The sequence below is a fragment of the Camelina sativa genome, chromosome 9 (genome assembly GCF_000633955.1).
Source record: "Camelina sativa cultivar DH55 chromosome 9, Cs, whole genome shotgun sequence".
Classification (NCBI taxonomy): Eukaryota; Viridiplantae; Streptophyta; class Magnoliopsida; order Brassicales; family Brassicaceae; genus Camelina; species Camelina sativa.
The window spans coordinates 33,345,117-33,363,141 of NC_025693.1; the positions used below are offsets into that span (position 1 = coordinate 33,345,117).

General features: G+C 35.7%; 5 protein-coding genes across 5 annotated transcripts in view; 2 read left to right on the top strand and 3 right to left on the bottom strand.

The window, feature by feature from the left end:
* On the top strand, nt 5,147-6,197 carry LOC104713831 (probable small nuclear ribonucleoprotein G). The gene is made up of 4 exons (XM_010431043.1): nt 5,147-5,267; nt 5,372-5,394; nt 5,699-5,820; nt 5,907-6,197. The coding sequence occupies exons 1-4, from the start codon at nt 5,233-5,235 to the stop codon at nt 5,967-5,969; spliced, it is 243 nt and encodes an 80-aa protein (XP_010429345.1). The 5' UTR covers nt 5,147-5,232; the 3' UTR covers nt 5,970-6,197.
* On the top strand, nt 6,987-8,235 carry LOC104713833 (transmembrane protein 208 homolog). The gene is made up of 5 exons (XM_010431046.2): nt 6,987-7,158; nt 7,251-7,444; nt 7,558-7,642; nt 7,743-7,808; nt 7,897-8,235. Exons 1-5 carry the CDS (start codon nt 7,075-7,077, stop codon nt 7,987-7,989), a joined length of 522 nt encoding a protein of 173 aa, XP_010429348.1. The 5' UTR covers nt 6,987-7,074; the 3' UTR covers nt 7,990-8,235.
* LOC104713832 (probable aspartic protease At2g35615) lies at nt 8,092-9,789 on the bottom strand. The gene has a single exon (XM_010431045.2). It carries the CDS (start codon nt 9,476-9,478, stop codon nt 8,108-8,110), a length of 1,371 nt encoding a protein of 456 aa, XP_010429347.1. The 5' UTR covers nt 9,479-9,789; the 3' UTR covers nt 8,092-8,107.
* LOC104713834 (probable LRR receptor-like serine/threonine-protein kinase At2g23950) lies at nt 9,874-12,824 on the bottom strand (the record flags this gene model as incomplete). Its single annotated transcript, XM_010431047.2, is given in 11 exon segments — nt 9,874-10,419; nt 10,500-10,879; nt 10,962-11,306; nt 11,397-11,525; nt 11,625-11,725; nt 11,835-11,894; nt 11,984-12,055; nt 12,160-12,303; nt 12,395-12,466; nt 12,567-12,699; nt 12,795-12,824. Coding segments are annotated over 11 exon segments (1,838 nt in total), but the record flags the coding sequence as incomplete, so codon positions are not given.
* LOC104715922 (probable LRR receptor-like serine/threonine-protein kinase At2g23950) overlaps nt 17,156-18,025 on the bottom strand; it is a 7,768-nt gene continuing 6,898 nt past the window's right edge. Inside the window, exons 2-4 of the mRNA XM_010433285.2 lie at nt 17,845-17,945; nt 17,617-17,745; nt 17,156-17,526 (exon numbers count right to left, since the gene is read on the bottom strand). Of these exons, the coding sequence (XP_010431587.2) occupies nt 17,156-17,526; nt 17,617-17,745; nt 17,845-17,945 (601 nt within the window). The remainder of the gene's footprint in view (nt 17,527-17,616; nt 17,746-17,844; nt 17,946-18,025) is intronic.

The window sequence follows — 18,025 nt, forward strand, 5'->3', positions numbered from 1 at the left end:
CTCGGTTTCAGGTCATCTTCATACGCCTCAGTGTTAGGTCATCTTCTGACGCCTCAGTTTCAGTCCGTCTTCAGATGGCTTCAGCTTTAGTTCATCATCACAGCTTCAGCTCGTCTTCAGATAACTTAGATTCAGTTCGTCTTCAGATAGCTTCAGTTTCAGTTCGTCTTCAGACAGTTTCAGTTTCAGTTCGTCTTCAGACAGTTTCAGTTTCAGTTCGTCATCAGACTCAGCTCGTACTCAGATAATTCAGTTTCAGTTTGTCTTCAAATTAGTTCAGTTTCAGCTCGTCTGCATACAGCTTTGATTTCAGTTCATAGCTTCAGTTATGTTTGAATCTTTGTGAGTCTTACAGAATCTTTCGACATCCTGGCCAGATGCTCGACTCGCGTCAAACCGCAAAAGGGGAATAAGCCAAGCCCAGTATCTCGCTCCCCTCAAACTTTTAAAAGGGGAATAAGCCGAGCCCAATATCTCGCTCCCCTCAAATTTTTAATCGAGGAATAAGCCGAACCCAGAGTTTTAAATTTCGCACCTCAAACTCTCTGACGAGAGATAAGCCGAACCCAGAGACTTCTTTTTTGAATTGTTTCGCAAGTTCCAGTTTGGATGGGTATGTAAGCCGAACCCAGAGTTTTAAATTTCACCGTCCGACTTCCAAACTGGAACAAAGGAGGTAAGCCGAAGTCCCGTACTTCGCCCTCCGCCAAAGCGCATGTACGCTTGGGTTAAATTACCCAATAAGGATTACTCGATGTAAGCCGGGAGACGTCTCGCCTCGTGTAAAATTCCGAATAGAGTTAAAATTTTATTTCTTGCAAAAGCAATTTGTCCAACCATGACAATTTCTCAGTGTGTCTTTGGAAAACTATTCAGATTCTTCCTTCAGACGACTTCTCAGTTCGTCTTCGGAAAACTTCTCAGTTCTCCCTTCAGACAACTTCTCAGTTCGTCTTCGGAAAACTTCTCAGTTCTTCCTTCAGACAACTTTTCAGTTCGTCTTCGGAAAACTTCTCAGTTCTTCCTTCAGACAACTTTTCAGTTCGTCTTCGGAAAACTTCTCAGTTCTTCCTTCAGACAACTTTTCAGTTCGTCTTCGGAAAACTTCTCAGTTCTTCCTTCAGACAACTTTTCAGTTCGTCTTCGGAAAACTTCTCAGTTCTTCCTTCAGACAACTTTTCAGTTCGTCTTCGGAAAACTTCTCAGTTCTTCCTTCAGACAACTTTTCAGTTCGTCTTCGGAAAACTTCTCAGTTCTTCCTTCAGACAACTTTTCAGTTCGTCTTCGGAAAACTTCTCAGTTCTTCCTTCAGACAACTTTTCAGTTCGCCTTCGGACAACTTTTCAGTTTGTCATCAGACAACTTTTCAATTCGTCTTCAGACAACTTTTCAGTTCGTCTTCAGACAACTTCAGTTTCAGGTCGTCCTCTGACGTCTCAGTGTCAGTCTGGAATTGCGAGCTAGCTGTGCGTGATGTGAGCTCGGGATCGGACACGCGTCCAGGAATGCTCGAGCCAGACCCGGACACCTCTCGGACACTCATATCACCCGCGGGACAACTCGGACCAAGAGCTCATCCTGGACTTCAAGACACAAGATCAACCACTTCGTCCAAGCATTCGTCCAAGAAGACCGAGAGATCAACTGAGCCAAGGCAACAATCGGCAAGACCGTTCGTATGGCCTTCGTCCTTACCCAAGGACGAGGGCGCCAAAGACGTTAGGATTATGACTCGTACTCTTTTTCCTTACTTCGAGTTTTTCCCATGAGGTTTACCGGAGAAGGTTTTAACGAGGCGACGAGTCCTGACGCACAACATCAGTTCGCGTGCTCGGAATTCAGTTTTCCTAAAGTTTAGATCGAATATTTTTTCCTGTAGTTCGGAAACTCGAATGGATAATCGAATCTACCGAACTGGGGGGGGACTAATTGTTGGTGCAGGATTTAGCACCCACGACATACCGATCTAAACCAAAGGTAAACCGAATAAACTCTGCACATCAACTAAATCGAGGGACCCCCCTTTTGGGCCAGCTAAACGGACCTATAAGCAGAAGCCCGACAAAGTCACTCAACCGACCCCCGAGACCGCCTCCAAAATCCGATCTGATCTTCAGAAGAGGAAATTTACCATATCTTCAATCCGAGATTTAAGGAAAGTAGATATATTTTGTAATCTAAGACAAAGTATAAATAGAGGAATACCTCTTCCTTGTAAGATATCTAGCAATTAATACAAAAACCCTACTTCTTTATTGTTCTTGAGAGAAACCCTACTCTCTTCTTCAAGAAATCATAACCCTTCTTTATTTTCTAGCTTTAATCCAGTTTTCTAAAGAGAGATCTTAAGTGAATTTGTTCCCCACTCAAACAAATTCATTGTGTGAATTCTAGATTCAACATAGAGGAAGAATACAATTAGGCAGTCAAAATATTAATTGCGAATGTTAATTACCATTAAGTGAGATCATTTCATATTTAGTTACATGGATCATCCAGCCAATATATGGATAAGAGTGATGTTTATAGCTTCAGGTCATCATTGTTGAACTTCTTACAGGAAAAAAGCTTGTAACAACTCTTTGGAAGTCTCGATAAATAAGAGACTTGGCGGAGCATTTCAGAATTGCAATGAGAGAGAACAAATTCTTTAATATTATGGACGCTTAAATCACATATGGTTGCAAACAGGAACAAGAAACAGGAGTGGCAAGTATAGCGAGGAGATGTCTGAATTCAAAGGGAAAGAAATGGCCAAATATGAGACAAGTATTAACCGAATTATAGCAGATAGGTTCATCTCTAGAGGATTCACTCGTGCAGCTTGAAAATGACAATGATGTTGATGAAGAGGTAGAAGGAATTAATACAGTTGATATGTGGACTATTGCTACTACTAGCTCCAGCATATATAGTATTGTAAACTTAGATGTTCACACAGAGTTGCAGACAGGTCACATTCAACAGGCTGTATTTCATATATTCACAAGAGTGATTACACATATATATACAGGAAGCTAGGAAGAGACTCTAGGTTTAGCTAACTAAGGAATGTAATATACAAGGAAACAATATATTGCTGCAGTACTAAAATCATGAGATTGTCATATCCTTAACAATATTTAGTTATGAACCCAATACAGAGAAACTAGACAGAGATGCCAAGATAATCGTTGAAATATGAAGAGAGTAACATATACAACAACAAAAAAGTTACGAGTACCTTTTGGTCATTCAAAGCTCAATGTCAGGTTTATAATTCTTCGATGATAACACATGCATGAATCATATTATTACAGAGCACAAGTAATCAGGTCCGTAATTCTTTTTGGTATATATGCAAGAAGCATATGAAACAACAAGAAAATAAAAGAGAAACAAGACACATAGTCCGGAGGGAAGGAGATACAGGGGAAGAACACAAACTTAACCAAACACGTACCATCTTCCATCCCTCGGCAAAACCAAATCGTATTATCTAGGATTTTGACCTGCCAAGCAAGCGCACCAATCGATTTTTCCAAAATTGCATCGTTTGCTGGGCGGTGGAACTATCCATATACATAGTTTTTTTGCTACGAACCAATCGGTTTAATACGGTTCTCTTTTATTATTATTCGTCTACATTTAAGCGAAAGAACAAATACTAATTACTATTTACCTTTTATTTTTCTTAATATAGACTAAATATTTCGAAACGATAAATCCCAAAAGTAAATATGGTTGAGAAAGTTCCAATTCTTGAAATTGTTTAGTTATTTATAAAAATGTGAATTAAAGAGAAAGAAAGATATATAATTTAAGTTGGATTTGACCAAAGAATCAACTTCGTATTGATCTTGAAGTGACATAATTTGAAGGGTTTTTAGGGTGAGAATACATCTATCCCACAACAATTTTAACCTCCAGCGTTGAGTTCTTCAAAAGAGATCTTCTACTTGTCCTGCTGTGGCAAATGTTGATGGTCTTTGAAATCACAAACAATGCTACTTCAACAGCACAAATCACATGTTTGTGGCTCCAAAGACATTCATAACCTCTTTTCATCATGCTTTTCTTTTCTCCGGAGAAGTAGTGTTTAGCGTGTTCAAATGCTTTTATATCTTTAAAATCATTTGCTTCTTAATTGTAGCAAAAGCAGTTATTTTAGATTATATATTAAAAAGGATAAACAGTAAATACATTTATACAATTATCTTTGAGAAAATGAGATTACATGGATAACAACAATAATAAGGATTAACTCTATTGATAAACACACTCAATTATAGAGTATTTCATTAATTCAACCTCTTCATATAAAGAATTTAAAGCTTATGTGGTTGATGAAGCTGCAATAAGGCTAATGAAAGAGAGTGAGTTTTGTAATCATCTCTTTTCCAATGTCTCAAGTACACAAACTTATTTTTTTCACTAGTGATCAGAATTACAGTTAGTAAGATCTAGAATCCTAATAACCCATTTAGTTTGTAGCAAGTTCAAATATAATAGTTCTTAACTTTGTTAAATTTACAATTAAGTTAATCAAAATATATTATATGTTAGTAATTTGAGTTAAATTTAATTGATGTGTCACTATCAAGATTTAAATCCGTTATAATGCTTGTTGTAAACCAATATTATATGTATATATATATATATACACATATATATATGTAAATAACTAAATATCATCTAACCAAGACAGAACCAATAAGAACATTATCAAAGTGCCTTCATCATTCATTAAACTCCATCAGAATTTAGATCTCTCTTTTTAAATGTTGTGGTGAAGTTTTAGTGCAATTTTACATTTTCTCGCTTTTCATGTTGTGGTAGAATAAAAAATATAAGATAAATTGGTTAGACACTATATCTTTATTCTTTATAAATATATATAAAAATTCGGAATAGCACAATACTTGGGTTCTTCACTTCTTTGTGATGGAAACTCATAAGTCATAATCATATATTTTTTTTTGGTAAGTAGTCATAATCATATTACTATATTAGCAACCACTCACAAGAAACAAAAAACAAAGAAACAAAAAACAAAAAAATACACAACAATCCTATGACTTGGGCTTTACAAATTAATGGGCTTCAGAAGATTATTGGGCTTAGAGGAGTAGTAAAAAGCAAGACTCAAACACTTTACTTCCAAAAATCAAACTGTAGGGTTTCAGTGCGAATTCTTTCTTTCTTCAAGCCGAGAACGAAAAACCCTAACCTCTCAATTCAGATTCTGCAACCATGAGTCGTTCAGGCCAGCCTCCGGATCTGAAGAAGTAAGCCCGTGTTTTTGTTTTTCTCTTTCTGTTTCTATATCTTACTGTTTCTGATTGGTTTTGGTTCTAATCTATTGTTTGGATTTTGTTTTCGCTCGATGCAGGTACATGGACAAAAAGCTCCAAAGTAAGTTCAATCTCCTCATCCTCGTTTTTCTATTTAGGAAATTTCAGTTCTTTAGCTCAAGATAGAGAGACGAACGATATAAATCTGATAATTTTTGAGATTTTGTGTTCTGTGAATCAAAACTGGGTTTGATTTTTACTGATTTTGGTTATAGTTTCAAGAATCTACCATGTTATTGAAAGTAGATTTTTTTGTTATTTTGATTTTTTTCATTCAGCAAGAGTAGTTCTATTTAGAGTTTGTTTATCACCTTGGCTTGTTATTTGTGGGTGTTGAGATTGATGAATTGTATTTGAAATTGCAGTTAAGCTTAATGCTAACAGAATGGTGACTGGAACACTTCGTGGGTTTGACCAGTTCATGAATCTTGTTGTGGATAACACTGTTGAGGTGAACGGTGATAACAAAACCGACATTGGGATGGTGGTAAGTCTCTCTCTATGTTGTGTCCCTTTGTTATTAATCATTTGTTGTTCTTGACTGATTGAATTTTGATTTTGGTATGGTCGCAGGTGATTAGAGGAAACAGCATTGTCACTGTTGAAGCTCTTGAACCAGTGGGCAGATCTTCTTAGCTCGGTATATGAATTGGTAATCATCTTTTTGTGTTCTAAGCACTAGGTTTGAGAAAATTTGGTGGTAGATTTCGCAGTTACTATGAACTGATTCTGTAAGAAGTCTACATGAATACTCTTTCTTGTACTAAAAAGATTGCAATGAACCCCCACCGATGTGATGGCTTGTGCTTTTACTCTGGATACCAATGCTTAAACCTCTAATATCATCTTATTAGCTTGGTAGTATATGCATCTTTTAGTCATCTTTTGTTGGTCGTAGATAGATTTGCAGTTTATTATGGATACAATGCAGGAAGAAGTCTACATGAATACTCTTTCTTGTTGTACTCAAAGATTGTGGTAAACCTCACCGATGTCCTTGTGCTTTTACTATGGATCCACTTCTTTGATCTCAAATCTTCATCTTCTTCTGTAAAGGACACCTTTTGATAAACCAAATTTACACTTAGCTGAAACAATGCTTAGTTGCAATTATAAAGAAGACAAACATTCAGAGAACATCAACAGCTTCGACATGTGTCAATCACTAGCCACAGAAATGAGACTCCCATCAGTTTATCCCGAGACTATTGATACTGTTTCCCGACTTACATCGTCTGTTTCAAATCAATACATAGGTAAAAATGCGTTAGGTTGACATTAATTTTCAGCCATTGAATCAATGACTACTTCATACACTTCACCTATGAACTAAAAGTCTATTCATTAGCTACTGCCACAGCTTCAATAACTCAAATCCTCAAAACAAAATAACTTTGAAATGCGATCACGTCAAGCACATACCCAAATTTCACAATCTTTCCCATAGCCAAATAAACCAGAACACAGTCTATGAAACCAACAAAGGAAACTGTTTGTGCAATCCCCTTTACTCCTTTAGTTCCCTTCTCAAAACCCTTCAGGAACCAAACTTGTGACATATTAAGTCAAACCTCCAATGGGCCTAATATTAATTCCAACTAACAAGCCTGGCCCATAAACCACAAGATTCATCGGAAGCGAAACGATGGTCGTCGTCGTCCTTTACCATAACCTCTGCGTCGCCGGGAGAAAGAAAAATAAAGACGAAGAACATCGAGAGCTTTAGAATCGGAGATCAACAATGGCGAATCAAGGAGCGAAGAAACGAAAGGAGGAGAACGCCAAACACATGGCCAAGCTCCGTCGTCTCATCATTGCCTCCAATGTATGTATTGTTTTCCTCTTCCATCTATTCGATTCTTCATGGAATTAGATCTCACTTCCCACGAAATTGAGAATTGGATCTGGTAATTTTAGGTTGTGTACTTGGTTGTGAGGATGCTGATTTTTCATTCAAGCTTTACTTGGAAACATTGGATCGGCTTAGTGATAACTTCGCTAGCTTACGCGTTTCCGTATAAGCAGCTCAATCAAATGGCTAAACCTAGTGTTACTGATGATGGTGAGCTTATCGATGGTGGATTTGACATGACCACTGGTGGAATCTGTGGGTACGTTTCTTGTTATTAAAATGATCAAACAAGAAGAACCAAATTGCTATAGCTTGCTTCTTTGTATCTTGGATTTACATAAATTATGATGTTTGGTTTGTGCAATTTTACAGGTACTTGCATGATCTCATCTATATCACCTGCTTTGTTCAGCTAGCTTCTATCATCTCTGGAAAGTTTTGGTACATGTATCTAGTGGTACGCTTGTTTTTAGTTTTTTTTTTGCTTATTGATAGCTTTTGATTGATGTATAAGTGTTTGATTGAAGTGATTGAAATATTTTGTTTGGTTTTTTTAGATTCCTGCGTTTGGTGCGTATAAAGCTTCGGGTCTTATTCGAGGATTTATGTCACAAGGCTCAGACGTAAATATCACTTGGCTTAAGTACTGTTTAACTGCTTTTAATAAAAGGCAAAAAGCTTTACCATGTCTCTGTGTTTTGAATTTATTAGGGAGGTGTGGAAGATGAAAAAACCCGTAAAAAGCGAGAGAAGATGGAGAAGAAAGCTTCGAGAGGGCAAGTCGTCAGGACGAGGACAAGATGAGTGCGTTTTTGTGGAATGCAACATGAAAGTTCTTCAAACTATACAAATGTATCAACAGGTAAACTCTCGAGGTTCTGTGAACCCCTTTTACATGGGAAATGTCAGTGTATACAATATTTTACTTTGATGGGGAATAGTCATCGAGTAGAACACAGTCAATTCTCTGGAGATAGACGTTTTTTTCTATGAGATCGTAACCGATATTGTAGTATTGTTGAGCCATTAGACCAATGGCTGTGAAATCCTTATATTCTCCTCCATGTTCTGTGGTTGGCCTCACCGACATGCAAAAGACGTTATGATACGTATCTGATTCTGACATTGGATAAAACATGCTTGCGGCCTCCATAGCCAACTCAGCTCCCCCTGCAAAATGAAATGTCACCACAGGGAAGCCTATGAGCTCTTCGCTCACTCTTCCATGGTAGCACAAGAGGTCTCTAAACCAGAATCTCTCTAATCTTGGTTCCAGAATGGATTTTATTTCATTGTAGAGTTCTCTGTAGGCTATATCTGCTAGCCAGGTATAGAGTGTGCCTGAGTCGAGTATGACCCCTGTTCTTGGTCCTCTTTTTCTGAATACCACCGGTTCAATATTGAGTTGTTTTTCCCCAACACTAATCCCTTCAAGAGTCATATAGTAGACACCATTATCTGTGTCAATGGGTGTTGGATCGCCGAGAATGTCCGCGTCGCCCAGAACCAGCTGATTGTAACCGTAGTTTTTGTTAGTTAAATCGCCTATGCAGTAAGAGAATTTAGACCCGAGCTGTAGTGCAAGTGATGTGGGCTTGGCTCCTAAACCCAAAATACCTGTGATCTCACTCTCCAACTGCTCTCCATTCTCATGCCCACACCCAAAGGCAACAGGTTGGGTCACAACAGTGTTTCCGTTTGGTGTTGTGAATATCAACTGTTCTTTAGCCAGAACGCCTTTTGAGCCAGCGCCACTTATATATACCTGATCGTAAAGGCACTCGTTGGAGGAGCCGCAGCTTCCGTGTGGTGCATACCTGCAAAATCGATCATTGCAGGAACACTGTGCAAATGTTGAAGACAATGCTGGATTGAAGACAGGATGGATCATATGATCTGATGAGCAGTATTTGCAGGGAAGACATTGAATCCATAAAAGTGAGCTTCCAGTATCCATGATAGTAAACTGCTGTACCGGAGGCTGTCCAACAGAGAAATTCACGTAAAACATTGACGACTGGATTGCTTGATGCACATCAATTTGGAAATCGCTGCTGCCTAGCTCTTTTTCAATAGAATTCTGTAGATACTTAAACCGTGCAGATGAAGTATATGTCAGGTGTTCCATATGTTCCTCTAGAGTGACTGGAACTCGGGCATTTGGGTTACGACGGGCCACTGATTCACGGTGTATCAGCTTCATCGCCATTCGACGAGGTTTAACAGATTCGGTAACTGTGAAGTATGAGACAATGATGAAGAGTAAGAGTGATATTTTGCAAAAAGAATCCATTTCTGTTCAGACAGAACAAGTACATGGACTACAGTAACTAGAGAGACCATTTTGTAACACAAATGAAGATTAGGATAGGGTAATAGCATCAAGACTGTGATATGAAAAACAATATAAAAGATCAAAACACAACGAATTGATGACAAACAAATAATATCCAAGAACAACCAAAGATCATGAGACTATAAATAGCAAAAGTTGTTGGGGTTTTTATGTATATAAAAGCTATCATGTGCTTTACATCTTTTGTAGTTTTGTGTTTTAGAAAATTATACAAAACAGAAAAATTAGAAGTAGAAGTCAACTTATCATTAAGTTGTTTGGTCAGTGTTTGACCAAACATTACTTTCACAGGACCACCACAAGTATTAAAACGAGTTTGAGAGAGACAGACCAAAATAAACACATTTCAAGAAAACCGTAGTATATATACATCCAAAACAGAATTCATTAGACCCATAATCTCAATTTCAGAGGATTAATCACCTTTACATGTCTATAAACTCAAAACAATACTGAGGTCGTGGGGATATTATATCTTTCTTTCACTCTTTGTCCAAGATGAACTACTACCTTGGACCAGACAATTCCATGGCAAATGAATCTAAGGCTTGATTATCATCTTCATCTTCAAATCCTGAGGAACCAAACAGATGTTTGGTTTGGTTGTTGCCGTTAGCATCAATAGATGTAATACTCCTGCATGAGATGTTGGCATGGTAGAAATGTGAATGGTTATGTGAAGCAGCCCATCTCTCTGCTAATCCATCTCCTTCAAGCATCTGAACCACTTCAGACATTTTCGGTCTGTGAGCTGGAAGAAACTGAGTGCAGAGCAAAGCCACTTGTAGCATCTCTCCAACTTCTATTCTATCGTAGTTTGTCCCAAGTTCTCTGTCTACAAGCTCCTCTACTTTCATATCTTTGTGCAGCTTCCTCACCTGCAACACAAACAAGAGTTTTAAGACTATCTCTTTTGAGTTTACGTTTGGTCTAAATCTTATAGTAATTGCTTGCTTACCCATTCAAGCATAGCTCCTTTCTGACTCACGGTTTTGCCAAACTCGAGAGCTCGCATTCCTGTGATGAGCTCTAGCAAAAGTATACCGAACCCAAAGACATCGGTTTTCTCAGATGACTGACCAGTGGAGAGATACTCAGGTGCAATGTGACCAACCGTTCCTCTAACAGCAGTTGTGACATGTGAATCCTCATGGTTTAGTAGCTTTGCGAGCCCAAAATCACCAACAACAGCTTCAAAATACTCATCTAGGAGAATATTTGCTGCCTTGACATCTCGGTGAATGATCTTGGGATCACATTGCTCGTGTAGATAAAACAAACCTCTTGCAGCACCTATCGCTATCTTCTTCCTTGTGTTCCAGTCCAATGCTGGTTTAGCTGTAACAGTACCAAACATTAGTTCAAGTGATTACAATTCCGTGACTAAAGAGCAACTAACAAAAACCAGATTTATGAATACCTTTAAGCCTAGAGGCGACGCTGCCATTGGACATGTAAGGGTAAACAAGAAGTCTTTCGTTAGAACTCACGCAATAACCGATTAACCGAAGCAAATTCCTATGAACAGCTAAGCTGATCATCTCAAGCTCAGTACGAAACTGTGAGTTCCCAGATGTTCCATTCACATCTTTCAGTCGTTTCACTGCAACCACTGTCCCATCCCCAAGCTTTCCTCTGTAGACATTACCAAACCCACCAGCACCAAGAATGCTCTTGGAACTAAAACCATCCGTAGCTACATGAAGTTCTCTGAATGTGAAGCTTCTTAGATTTCCCAATCCTAGTAACCCTTCCTCTTGCTTGTCTGCATAAACAACAATTAACATTAGACAACAAGCTAAATTTTCTTGAAATGAAAGTACATAAAACCACAAGCTAGCTCAAGTTGACGAACCACTTATGCGAAGCATCATTAGCCTTCTTTGTTTCTTACGGTACCAAATGAACCCGAGAGAGAGGATTACACTAACAGCAAAGCCAAGGCTTACACCAAGTGCAACCGCCAATATGTTGGTTCTACGTCCTATAAAAAATCCCAAATAGTAGTTAACTAACGAGACATGGACAAAAATTAAATGAAAAAAAAAAAAAAGCAAGATTATTGAATCTGATGATTTTTTACCTGATGAGGAGCGTAAAGAAACAGAAAGAGGACTTGAACTGATAGATCCTGCACAAATCTCAGGTGGACTGTTTTTACAAATCAAAGGGTTCCCAGCAACACTGCATTTCAAACAGTGTAACGATAAGAAAACTCAACTCTTGACAAGACCAAGAAAGTGTGTTGTCTCACTAAAAAAATGTTAAAAAACCAAAAAAAGAAAGTCTTTACCTGAATGTCCTTGCAGGGAATTTAGTAACAGGACCTCTGAGATTGTTATAAGACAAGTCTCTGAAACCAAACATCAACAAAAAACATGAGTCTTTAGGTAAAAAAAAGAAAGAAAAAAATTCAAACTTTTTAAATCTCTATATACTCACAAGAAAGAGAGATGAGGGATTTGAGACAGAGAAGCAGGAAAGGGCCCAGATAATGAGTTGTTGTTCAACCTCCTAATCAAATCATTACAGATAACGTACGAGGTTTAAGTTAAGAGCACGAAGCTTTGATTGGTTAAAGAACATCATTATAAAATCCAAAACAGAAGAGAACTTACAGATAGAGGAGACTACTCAGCTGGTTAACAGAAGCGGGGATTTCACCGGAGAACCGGTTATTGGATAAATCCAAAGTCTGTAATTTGGGAAGAGAACAAAGCTCCGGTGGGATTTTGCCTGAGATGTTATTGTTCTGTAATAACCTACAAGAATCCAAAAAACAGAACAAAGGGTTGAAGAAACAAACAAAAGGAGACATTTTTAATTGAAGAAAGAAACAAAAATAAATCTTACACTTGTCGAAGATTAGTGAGATTTCCGATTGAGCCAGATAAAGTTCCTGAAAGAGACTGACTTGGAGCTCCTCTGCAATTGGGAGAAACACAGAGAGAGAGAGAGAGACAAAGATGAATAATTTGTCACCATTATGAAAAACAAAAAAAATTCGAAATTTATAAATGCTTACAGGCCAGTAACGAGGTTGTCTTGAGAACAAGAGATCATAGTCCAGCTACAAGGATCAACAGAGAACTCATCCCAGTTGTTCAAAACACCATGTGGATCATGTAAATCGTTCTTTATGTTTATCAAAGCCTCCACTGTAAGAAAAAAAACACCAACCAAAGTAAGAAAGTTTGAAACTTTCGAATACCCAAATGGAAAAAAACTGAGTCTTTTTTCTCGTTTTCTTTACCTTCAGGGTTTCTGGGTTCAGAAGAGAGAGAACAAGTAACGAAGAAACAGAGTAGTAGTAACAAGACAGAGAAGAGAAAGAAAGGGTTTTGCTTCATCGTTGTCATCTTCATATCACCACCATGAAAAAGCTTAGTTCACCATAAGGAGAGAAGAAGAAACATTTACTTGGTCGATGTTTTTGTTGTTGTGTCCACAAAAGAGAGAAAGAGAAAAAAGCAAAAAGAAGCAAAGCAACAAAGAAGAAAAAAATGAATGCTTTTACTTTATTGGGTCTATTAAAAAAAAACACAGAATTTATGTCTGTATTGTTATGAATTTAAGGAGATTTGATGATAGTAATAATAATAAACGCAAAGATGGTTTTGATTTGTGAGAGAGAAGAGCTATATCAAAACCAGAGAGCAATTTTGTTTTCTGGGGGTATTTAGAGAGAGGAGGGGAGAGAGTGTTGGTAGTGTTGTGGTTTGTGGGGGAGAGAATCAGGTAGGAAAGCTGATACGGACCCGTATGGACTTGGTGGATGATACTTTCTCTTTTGAGTCGTTTTATTTTTTTATTTAATTTTTTTAATCCTAAAAATTTGTGAAATTTTTGTTCTATACATAAATTAAGGGTGGCAATGCAGAGACCATAACGGAAAGAAAATATAAATAAATAAATAATCAAGTAAAAAATTTGTGAAAGTCTGTTTCATATTTTTGATTAAAGTATATATAGAGAATAAATAAATAAATGTGGTGTAAAGATAAATAAATATCTGTTTTGATTATGTATAAAGATGAAATGAAGAGAAGTATAATTTTGTTTGATTTTTGTAAACTAATGAGAAGTTTCGCGATCAGAATTCTTTTTATTTTTATATTTCTGTTTTTTTTTTTTAAAAGACAAAACAGAGCATATTCTTTTTGTTTTTTAACACATTATTTTATTTTTGTTTTCTAAAAAAAAAAATTGAAAATTATAAAATGGGAGGCAAGACTATACTTATAAGTCTTTGATACGTGTATAGGGATTATTAGCTGATGCTTTCGACCAAGATCAGTTTCATCTCCATGCACAAGAACGTTATCATGGAAGAAAATAACAAAAAAAATTAGCTAATGTATTAACTCCAAAACTTTAATAGGAATATTACTTTGGAATTGCAAAACACGAGTAACTTTGTGAATTCGACTATGCTTTTTCTCATACAAAGTCTCTTATGATATAATCTTGTCTAGTACATATTCAAAAACCCAAGAAAATTGACGTTCAAACTAACATATTCTTGTCATGACAATAACAAATATTACAAGATCATTTTGAAGTTTGGATAACATATATTTTGTCTTGAGTAAAAAAATAAAAGTAAAAAAATAAAAGTAAAAAAAAGAATGCATAGATTTGACGTGTGTAGTGTACTAGTAGTTATAACCACTTGTAAGCTGTATAACCCAGTGGCAGTGGGTACGAGAGACTCTAATCTGCACTAACGTGCACCCTCTCCTCTCTTCTTTTTGTCTGTTTTCTTGTATTTTTCTTCCGTATTTTTTACATTGTAAATCTCGTGATTATAAATGTTACTTTTAGAGGTTTAAAACGTTAATTTTTATGCACTCTAATTTCAAAAATATTCATTATTTTATATAAAAGAACATATGAAATGAGAAAGGAAGAGAAAATAGTAAGAAAAAAAAGGCTGGAATACGGTAAAGAGGCTTGCTTTTGCATTGCCTGATGTGGTGTGTGATTTGTGATGTTACAATTTTCTGATAAGTCCCTATACTTTTGTTTTCTTCCCTTTTTGCTCTACTTACGTTATTTGATCACTATGGCCCTTTTAGTTTAGTTCTGTTACAATTTTTTTTTCTTATATTATGGTGATTCTTCTAGTCATCCTTTCTTGTCACATAATGTATTACTTTAGACTTTTCTAAAGTTGCGCTTTGATGCATTTGCTCATATGAAAAGATGATTCTCAAACTCCATGGTGAAGAAGCATTTTTCTTTTTCTTTTTAAATGTATTTTTGAATGATTATAAACGTTAAATATGAACACACATTCATCATAGATATTATATCAATATTTCCTACGACGAGATAAAAACCATAGCTTATATTTGTTTTTCAACTTGTTAATCACATTTTAGACACTAAGAGTTTTTATTATTGTATCATACTCTTTTTTTTTGTCGATAAATATCTATATCTAGTATATGTTTTTCTGTACCTAAAACTGATATTCCGACCAAATATATAAAATTTTGCAAAGCTACAAAGGAAAATTAAAAAACTGAACTACAACAGTAGTAGTTGGACCAAATTGCTGATTTGAGGAGATCAAAATGACATCACCAGAGAGATGCTATGCAACCAATCTCCCTATTTTCTTTCTCACGCATTATCAGTGATCATTACGCAATGCTTCTTTGTCTTTTTCCCCTACATATATATTTCCAAAATATTTGTAAATACATTAAGAATTTGGTAAGTGGTAACACAAATATATAAAACTATTACCTTACCTAGTACATATAGTATAGGTTATTCATCTACATAATCATTGTTCTTCATTAGCAAAAACAAAATCTTGTTATTCTTGGGTCAAGAGAAGCCTGCATTATCTTAACATTAAAACACAATATAGTTAAGTTTTGTTCTGACTAATTTTTATCACAATAACTATTTTTACTGTGAATATTATTGTTTGCCAATGTAAACGTTTTCAATAATTAGAAATTAGTATGAATTTCAGTTCAAGATTTTTCTTTTTTACAAATAACTTACAGAAGATATTGATTTAATTTTTTACCACCCGCTTTAATTTTTTTTTTTTTAAATCAATTATCATTTACCAAAACCTTTGATAGTGTAAGTTTTAGTCGATCAGAATATAAGGCTATCATATCTAAAAGACTAGAACCATTAGTTAGAAACAGAATCATTTTTTTCAATAATTTGCGTCACATAAAAATTAAAGTAGTCGAATTAAAACGTCTATATTTGCCCATTTTTGGGTTAAAGATGATATTTGCCTTTACGGAAAAAAAGTTGATGTTTGCCTCTCTTTTATGTTGTAAAGCATGTTGATATTATCTTTTGAACCGTTTAAAAAGGAATGTTATAATACATGCAAATATTCTCACAAAACCACAAATTACACCAATGATATATGCTTTAAATTCTTGTGCTACACAATTGTATCTTACTATTATTATTGTGTTCGTCCGCCGAACTTGTTCTTTCTGCTTTTAATTGAATAAATACTCTTCTTGTGCAAAAATTCGATGAAAAAAAAAGAAAGATCGAATCAAGCACATTCGAAGTTAATGGGAAACAACACTTTTAATTCGATCCATTATTCGATTACCATCAGTACTGTCACGTATACGAACATGTATGTGTTTTGTTTTACGTCACTATTTTTGGTTTAGAGGCATTTTATAAACCTCTATAAGAAATTGCATTATATGGAATGTTAATTAAACGTTCATTAGTGGCATATGCGACGTACATCCTATAGAATATCAGATTGTCAACTTAGTGAGACTGAAAGCAGCCACATTGGACATCATATAATAATGGGATATGAGTTATAGCTATCGATGTAAATTTCTAGAGATAATAAAACTGATTTGATGTGTCACATTTGATACAGGCTGTTTATCTTCTATATACACTTCTCTCATCCAAAAGAGTTTAAAAAATTTGTATTAAAAATCTGGAAAACTAGCAAAATTACATACTGATTCGAAAACTTTATTTATTTATTTTTGTTAAAGTTAAATTATAGTAGTTTTATTTAAATACTAAGATTTGAATTTTTTAAATACTAAGATTTGAAAGCTTTTTAAAAGAACTTTATGAAGAGTCTGAAGACTGCTTATATAATTATATTTATGAAGGCTTCTTAATACATCTTAAATAAATTGATTCGTTTGTTATTTGATCTAAAACCTATTTTTTTAATAACTTGATCTAAAAGTTTATAAAGCTTAAATCAGTACTTTGATTCGAAGAATTATAACTTTTAAATATTGATTTACAAGAAGACGTTTCTAATGAAATAAAAAGACTAAACATAACATTCATGCATGGTAGCTTTTTTACAAAAACCAAAACAAAACATACTTGGTTGCAAGAGATTCACATCTCTTACACTCACACTCGCAAAAAAGGAGGAAGCAAAAGCTTAAAAGCTATTCTAAACAAAAAAAGAAATGAAAGATTTGCCTATAAAAAAAAAATTAAAAATCAACAAAAACCCATCAACTGAATTTTTTTTTTATAGAACTGCGTGAAGAAGAGACTCACCCCACAAGCAACCCTCTNATACCAAACATTAGTTCAAGTGATTACAATTCCGTGACTAAAGAGCAACTAACAAAAACCAGATTTATGAATACCTTTAAGCCTAGAGGCGACGCTGCCATTGGACATGTAAGGGTAAACAAGAAGTCTTTCGTTAGAACTCACGCAATAACCGATTAACCGAAGCAAATTCCTATGAACAGCTAAGCTGATCATCTCAAGCTCAGTACGAAACTGTGAGTTCCCAGATGTTCCATTCACATCTTTCAGTCGTTTCACTGCAACCACTGTCCCATCCCCAAGCTTTCCTCTGTAGACATTACCAAACCCACCAGCACCAAGAATGCTCTTGGAACTAAAACCATCCGTAGCTACATGAAGTTCTCTGAATGTGAAGCTTCTTAGATTTCCCAATCCTAGTAACCCTTCCTCTTGCTTGTCTGCATAAACAACAATTAACATTAGACAACAAGCTAAATTTTCTTGAAATGAAAGTACATAAAACCACAAGCTAGCTCAAGTTGACGAACCACTTATGCGAAGCATCATTAGCCTTCTTTGTTTCTTACGGTACCAAATGAACCCGAGAGAGAGGATTACACTAACAGCAAAGCCAAGGCTTACACCAAGTGCAACCGCCAATATGTTGGTTCTACGTCCTATAAAAAATCCCAAATAGTAGTTAACTAACGAGACATGGACAAAAATTAAATGAAAAAAAAAAAAAAGCAAGATTATTGAATCTGATGATTTTTTACCTGATGAGGAGCGTAAAGAAACAGAAAGAGGACTTGAACTGATAGATCCTGCACAAATCTCAGGTGGACTGTTTTTACAAATCAAAGGGTTCCCAGCAACACTGCATTTCAAACAGTGTAACGATAAGAAAACTCAACTCTTGACAAGACCAAGAAAGTGTGTTGTCTCACTAAAAAAATG

Excerpts from the sequence above, each read along its gene's own strand:
- LOC104713831 (XM_010431043.1), top strand. The coding sequence starts at position 5,233 with ATGAGTCGTTCAGGCCAGCCTCCGGATCTGAAGAA. Across the intron at positions 5,395-5,698 it reads CATGGACAAAAAGCTCCAAA|TTAAGCTTAATGCTAACAGA; the intron begins GTAAGTTCAATC and ends TTGAAATTGCAG. Across the intron at positions 5,821-5,906 it reads AAACCGACATTGGGATGGTG|GTGATTAGAGGAAACAGCAT; the intron begins GTAAGTCTCTCT and ends GTATGGTCGCAG.
- LOC104713833 (XM_010431046.2), top strand. The coding sequence starts at position 7,075 with ATGGCGAATCAAGGAGCGAAGAAACGAAAGGAGGAGAACGCCAAACAC. Across the intron at positions 7,643-7,742 it reads TTTGGTACATGTATCTAGTG|ATTCCTGCGTTTGGTGCGTA; the intron begins GTACGCTTGTTT and ends TGGTTTTTTTAG. Across the intron at positions 7,809-7,896 it reads TTATGTCACAAGGCTCAGAC|GGAGGTGTGGAAGATGAAAA; the intron begins GTAAATATCACT and ends TGAATTTATTAG.
- LOC104713832 (XM_010431045.2), bottom strand. The coding sequence starts at position 9,478 with ATGGATTCTTTTTGCAAAATATCACTCTTACTCTTCATCATTGTCTCA.